Consider the following 5,833-nt stretch of genomic DNA (forward strand, 5'->3'; position numbering starts at 1 on the left):
CTAGAGTCTGCAAACACTTCCTATCTATCAGATGTTGCAGAACACTGCACAGCTACCGTCATTCATGTTATTGGCATGAAAGCTCCACAAAATCTCCTGTACAATATTGACATTTCCATGCAAAGTCAACACAACGTAGATGAAAACAAGAACAAGTGAAAGACCTGGGTCAAAGCATTATATGCACTCTGGGCCCTGGAGAATCAACACCAAAAATGTAAAACAATCTAAGATACATGTGGACAACAACTTAATCCATTTTATTTGTTACCACTCTTACCAGGCGCATCGTACAAGGACACTTCCTTGTAAGAGACAGACATCACTGGGTGCTTGAGCTTCTCCCTGAAGTCACTGATGGTTTGGTAGACAAGGAACACAGCTACAGCCATGAGCAGCAGATAAATAAACAGGAGAATTACTGAAAAAACATTCTTTAGGCAGGTCTTGCTGAAACGCAAAGAAGGGGCAGTGGTACCCAGTTCACTATCTGGAACCAAACAGAATATGCATTAGGACTTAAAAATACAGATATTTGGGCTGAATGTATGTAGTGTTCATTTAAAGATCAATCACTTGGAGGGGAAATTAAGCCTCAAACTCAGCTTGATTTTAAAAAAAAAAGACAAGTATTGCTGGTTTTGATGACAGACAGCTGCTTCCTTCTCAAACACAAGGCATAATCAGCCAGAGATTGCGCCTCTTTTTCACATGTAGAACTGCAGTCTGCTTAAGGGCATGGCAGGCAGGAAACAAGGTTTACTTTTAAGGACAACTCAGAAACAAAGTTCAAAGTTCACAAGAAGAAAGTCTGTTGATGGTCAATCTTTCCTCCTGGAAAAACAACTCCTATCCCCCTTCCCAGTCTGAACTGATTCTTCTACACTCGGCATATGCATCAGCAGAGAGACTTAATATTCTAAATGCTCTTACACAGCTATCTGCATTGCATCTCCACTACAGTAGAAGTCACTAGATATTTGTTACCCTCTCATTTTTGGACTCTAGTTCATAACTCCTTGTGTATGCTACATAAAGGTTCACAAAAGGATTCTTCTAATTACAGCTAGAAAAAGACCCACCCAATTCTTTCACAGTCTCCTTGCCTTCAAAGCTTATCCTCTGCAGATCTTCACACTAGTCTTACTTGTATGCAGACACTGCCTTCCCCATACTACTTGCATTAACCATTCCTTTTGGCAATACTTTTAAGAACAAAGTTCATGTACACTTGAGTTACATTTCATTGTTCAATCACAAGCGATATATAGCTGAACACACAAAAGGGGCATTAAAACCCCACATATGAAAGGAGGTAAGCAGGCATATTTTACACTGACTTTTCTATGTGGTGTAATCTAATGAGTCAGACCCTCTCAGGCCATGTCACACTCTTGAACAGCTGCAAAGCATTTAGGGGGCAGTCATTTCAGTTTGGCTTACCTTAATGCCTACATCTGAGCTGCAATAAGCCCATTTAACACTGCCCCACACCCTCCAAAAGCAGATCTGAACAGTCTAACTGAAACCTGTTTAAAAGCACATCTGTTCAATACTGCACCTTGCTCACATAAATCTGGCACAGACTTCGCTTGCAATCCACTGCCATCACAGACACTTGCAACTCAGGTAAGACACAACATAAAGGAAGATGACATGCTAAGCTATCTCAGAACCAGATGTGCTGAATCTTCTTTGACTGAGCACAGTTCATGACAAAGAAATGTTCTCATCTCAGGCCTTGGAAAAACTCCTTGCCTTTCCACCAGCACTTATCCCCCAAAATAAGTAATTTAGTGTTTTGTTTGTTTTCTGAAATGCAATTAAAAAACCCACAACCAAACTCACACACAGAAGCAGCTTATCAGGCACTTAAAGTTGGTAATTTCTGGGTCAATAGATCTCACCTGGTAAAATAATAGAGCTGGCATCTTCCTGAACTTCCATCTCTCCTTCTCCCTCATCTGTTGGGTTTTCAGATACTCGCTCCACATCTTCACTCAGCTGTGTAGTTAAAACAGTGGTTCAATTTCCAAACATGCTCTCAACTTGCAATTGCTGGAATTTCTGTGGTACAAATAAAAGAGGCTACAACTAACCAAACACTAAAAAACATGCCCCCAGCCCAAGAGCACCCAACATCTGTTCCACTTGATCACAGCGGAACAGATGGCACATTCATGTAGACCTACAGCTAAAAATTAAGTGACATGCACGCTGCAAAAAGAGAAAGAGGGCACATTAAATTTAACCTACTTCTACCCTGCTGCTTCAACAGTAACATCACCTTTTCTTTCAAGATCAAAGTAATTGTTTCCCTGGCAGCTTCAGCTCATTTTAAACCCTCAATTAGGGCAATGCCCTCTGACATAAGCAGGAACTTCGTTCTGTCACTCAAGAACGTATTTTTAGGCATAAAGAAACCACAGCACATACCAGCAAACGGTGCATCAGCACTTCTTACTAAAGAGGTGCATAAAGAGCAAGTTGCATTTTGTCGGGTATTAGGGCAAGCAACTCAAATGCAGTCTCAGTCACAGAGGTAGGTGGGTCATTACAAGACAAGAAGACAAACATCCCTACATTTCTGGTACTTATTTGAGTGCACTGTACGTATTATTATATATATTATAATATATATTATTATATATTAGTGGTTATGCAACTAATTAGTCTTCCAGTGTTTCCAAATCAGCAACAGAGACCAGATGTTTTCTTGTTTTGCTCTTCAGAGCTCTGGGCCCAAACTGCCAAGATACTTCTGTCAAAGGCAGAAGCTTGTCATATCAGATTGGCATCACAAGAGATCATGAAGCATTAGACTTTATATATATATATATACACACATATATAAAAAAGTATCTCCTGATTGTTTTCCACATTTTTTTCATGGCAAGGAATGACATACAAATTGCAGCAAGGCAAAGCACGGCATCAGCTTACAGCATATCATGTGTTGCCCAGTAACTGTCCAAGCTAAACACTCAGTACCATCTACCTAATTAGGGAAGAGAGATTAGATTTGTTCCCGTTTCAAGGAAAATAAGTGCACAGTTAATGCAGCAGCCATACCAAATGCTATTAAACTTTACATCCCCAACTTACTCAACAGTAAAGTGCATGTATCCATAAGGAAGTGCTTTTATTTCACCCAACTTTAATTCAGTATTGAAATCATCATTATACCATTAACAGACCATCATTTGCACTTATTAGGAAAGAGTCCACTCATTGTACGTCTTCAAAGTTTGACGTAAAGTCTCCATCACCTCCTGCTGTATTTCTGTATTAATTTCCACTGTGCAAAGCAAGTTGAAAGCAGTTACCCAGTTGTTTTTAAATGCTTTGCATATAAATAAAGCATGATGGTGCGAGGCATGGAGTGAATAGGCAACTGATAGGCTAAACTCAGCTCATTTGCAGGAGACCTACCAGGGTCCAACCAAAGATGCTTTTTTCAATTAAAACAAGGGAAAATTAACACTCTGATCCTTTTTGTAGAAACACACCAGTTCTATTTGCTTACCTGACCCAAAATAAGCTATTCTGGCACAAGAAGAGTATTCACTGAACCTCTCGCTAGATCTTGCACGTTAAGCTAAATCAGCTAAGAAGCCAGTTCAGATTATACACATGCAAATTCCTTATACTACAGCTGATCTAAAAAGTTTAACCTAAGTTACAAAGTCACCGCAGTTTCTCAGCTGACTCCCACACCTCTCTGGTTCAGCCACAGTTCCCCAGGTACAGGCACCTCATCAACTGAGGTTATGTAGAGAGTAAGCGAATTCCATTCCTGATAGCAAGGAGATCCCAACACAAGTTTAAAGAAGACCACAACATGCAACATTTCTTATCCTCTCAAGTGGAACTACAACAACTCTTCAACATGTAGGAGACTAGAACAAAAACACAGAAAATGTAACCTTTCAGCATTCCTTAGAAACAAAACAAAAAAACAATATGCAACTATGTTTTATTATCTCTGCTCACAAGGCAGATGTAGTTTCATAAGCTTTTCACATATAAAACCAGTGAAGAACAGCTAGCCAAAAGCAGGAGTGCTGACATTGCCTCAGGTGTAGTGAGTAGGTTGGGCTGATGTGCAAGACCCCCTAAAAACAACTAATTTCACTGCAGATCCTGAACACCTGACTTGACAAGAGGTGAAGTTTCATAAACCCACTGAGGCCACCAAGAGCCTAGCGCTGTTCATGGCTCAGCCACTGCGTTCTGAGCATACAGCACACAGCACACTGACTCTGTAAGACAGCGCAGACCTGCAAACCCAACAACTCACAGACATACTGAGATACAACCTCCTAACGACTGGAAAGCCAGTACAGCATTACCACATGACAGCTGATTCTAGTTTCTCCACACTTGACAGAATCCCCAAATCAAGGCAACAGTGAACCTGGCATATGCCAATGGTGTTCACCCTCAGAGGCCAGCTCTTGTTTTTTGATAAAGTGGTGAAGCATGGTGTCAATGCAGAAGGAACAGAGACTTCCAGAGCAGTTAAGCTTGCAATAGGATGCAGAGATAGGATAGCATGTCAAGAGCAGGAAGGGCATGAAACAGACCTTTGCTCAGCATTCCTTTGGGCTCTGCATGTGCAGCTCAGTGAGAAGCAACTGCAGGAGCCTGCTCATGACCTGGAAGTTCCTTTTCAGTCCCGCACACAGAAAGGCACCGGACAAAGAGAAGCTCAGAAAAGGCAATTCCAGAAATTCCAGCATCCTTGCTAGAGGCAGGAGCATCACAGGAGCCCAGGTGCCAGACAAGGGATGGAAACGCAGCTGCTGCACTTACACACCATCTAGATTTGCACCACAGAGTTTAGGACAATCCCAAACTACGGAGCAGTGTCAGCAGTAGCTGACACACAAGGCTGAAATATAACATGCATAGTCCAGTCCATACTTCAGGCACCAATGTGACTTCATTATCTCTCTCAAATACCTCCCCTAAATACAAGCTCTTACACGAGTTCATTTCATCCTGATAACCATGGGATAAAACCTTCCTACTGGATAAAACCCTCTTAAATAAGAGAGGAACCTGTCCATACAGGCCTTTTGCTGGTCCTCTGATTCATCACCTTCCAACGCCTTCCAGCCTGGCACAAATACCAGAAGCTGAAACTAAACATATAGTACTAAACTAAATTAAAATGTATTAAAACAGAGCCCCAAACTACCCATCACATGCAGAGGAAGGCAAACGTCTGCATTCCTTTCGCCTCCAAGATGCAAACAGAAGTGACCGGCTGCAAGTCTCCACCGCTGCTGAACTCGGCACAAACAGCTTGTATCTCTAGTACAAGAGATAGGAACGAGCTAGGAATTCCGGTTGCTGGAGCCTGTACATTGATATGCAAACTAGGCGCTGCCTCGGGCTCTTGGCAAGATGATAATGCGGCCTTCACTTTCGCAAGTGAGAGCTCTGGTACCAAAGTCGCTTCTCACGCCCGACAGACCATCTCCTTGTTACGAAAGCCCCCGTTACACAGCTCACCAGCCGGCTGTACCTAGCTCATACAATTAAAAAACCGCTGCCCAGCATTTGAACCACGCTGAAAGGTAAAACATGACATTAAGTGCACCCAGGACGCCCGTTTCTTTCTGGCGAGTGGAGGTGCAAGCTGTCATCCCAGCTACACAGCCGTAGGAAGGAGGGCTAGCTGGGAGGCCTAGCTGCCGCTAGGTCCTAGGCACTAGGTAGACGAAGGCACACGGCCTCACCCACCCGGCTCGGCCGCACTGCAGCAAGGTAAGCTGCGGAGGGCTCCGTGAGGCAGGCGACCCGCTTCGCCAGGGCTGCTCTACAC

At 42.9% G+C, this 5,833-nt stretch overlaps 1 protein-coding gene across 1 annotated transcript in view; it reads right to left on the bottom strand.

Annotated features, from left to right (window-relative positions):
- Nucleotides 1–2,004, bottom strand: part of TMEM206 (transmembrane protein 206) — a 17,272-nt gene extending 15,268 nt beyond the window's left edge. Inside the window, exons 1-2 of the mRNA XM_010290414.1 lie at nt 1,908–2,004; nt 281–490 (exon numbers count right to left, since the gene is read on the bottom strand). Of these exons, the coding sequence (XP_010288716.1) occupies nt 281–490; nt 1,908–1,947 (250 nt within the window). The 5' untranslated portion in view covers nt 1,948–2,004. The remainder of the gene's footprint in view (nt 1–280; nt 491–1,907) is intronic.
- Nucleotides 2,005–5,833: the final 3,829 nt, after the last annotated feature.

This window comes from Phaethon lepturus, unplaced genomic scaffold (assembly GCF_000687285.1).
Source record: "Phaethon lepturus isolate BGI_N335 unplaced genomic scaffold, ASM68728v1 scaffold16597, whole genome shotgun sequence".
Lineage (NCBI taxonomy): Eukaryota > Metazoa > Chordata > Aves > Phaethontiformes > Phaethontidae > Phaethon > Phaethon lepturus.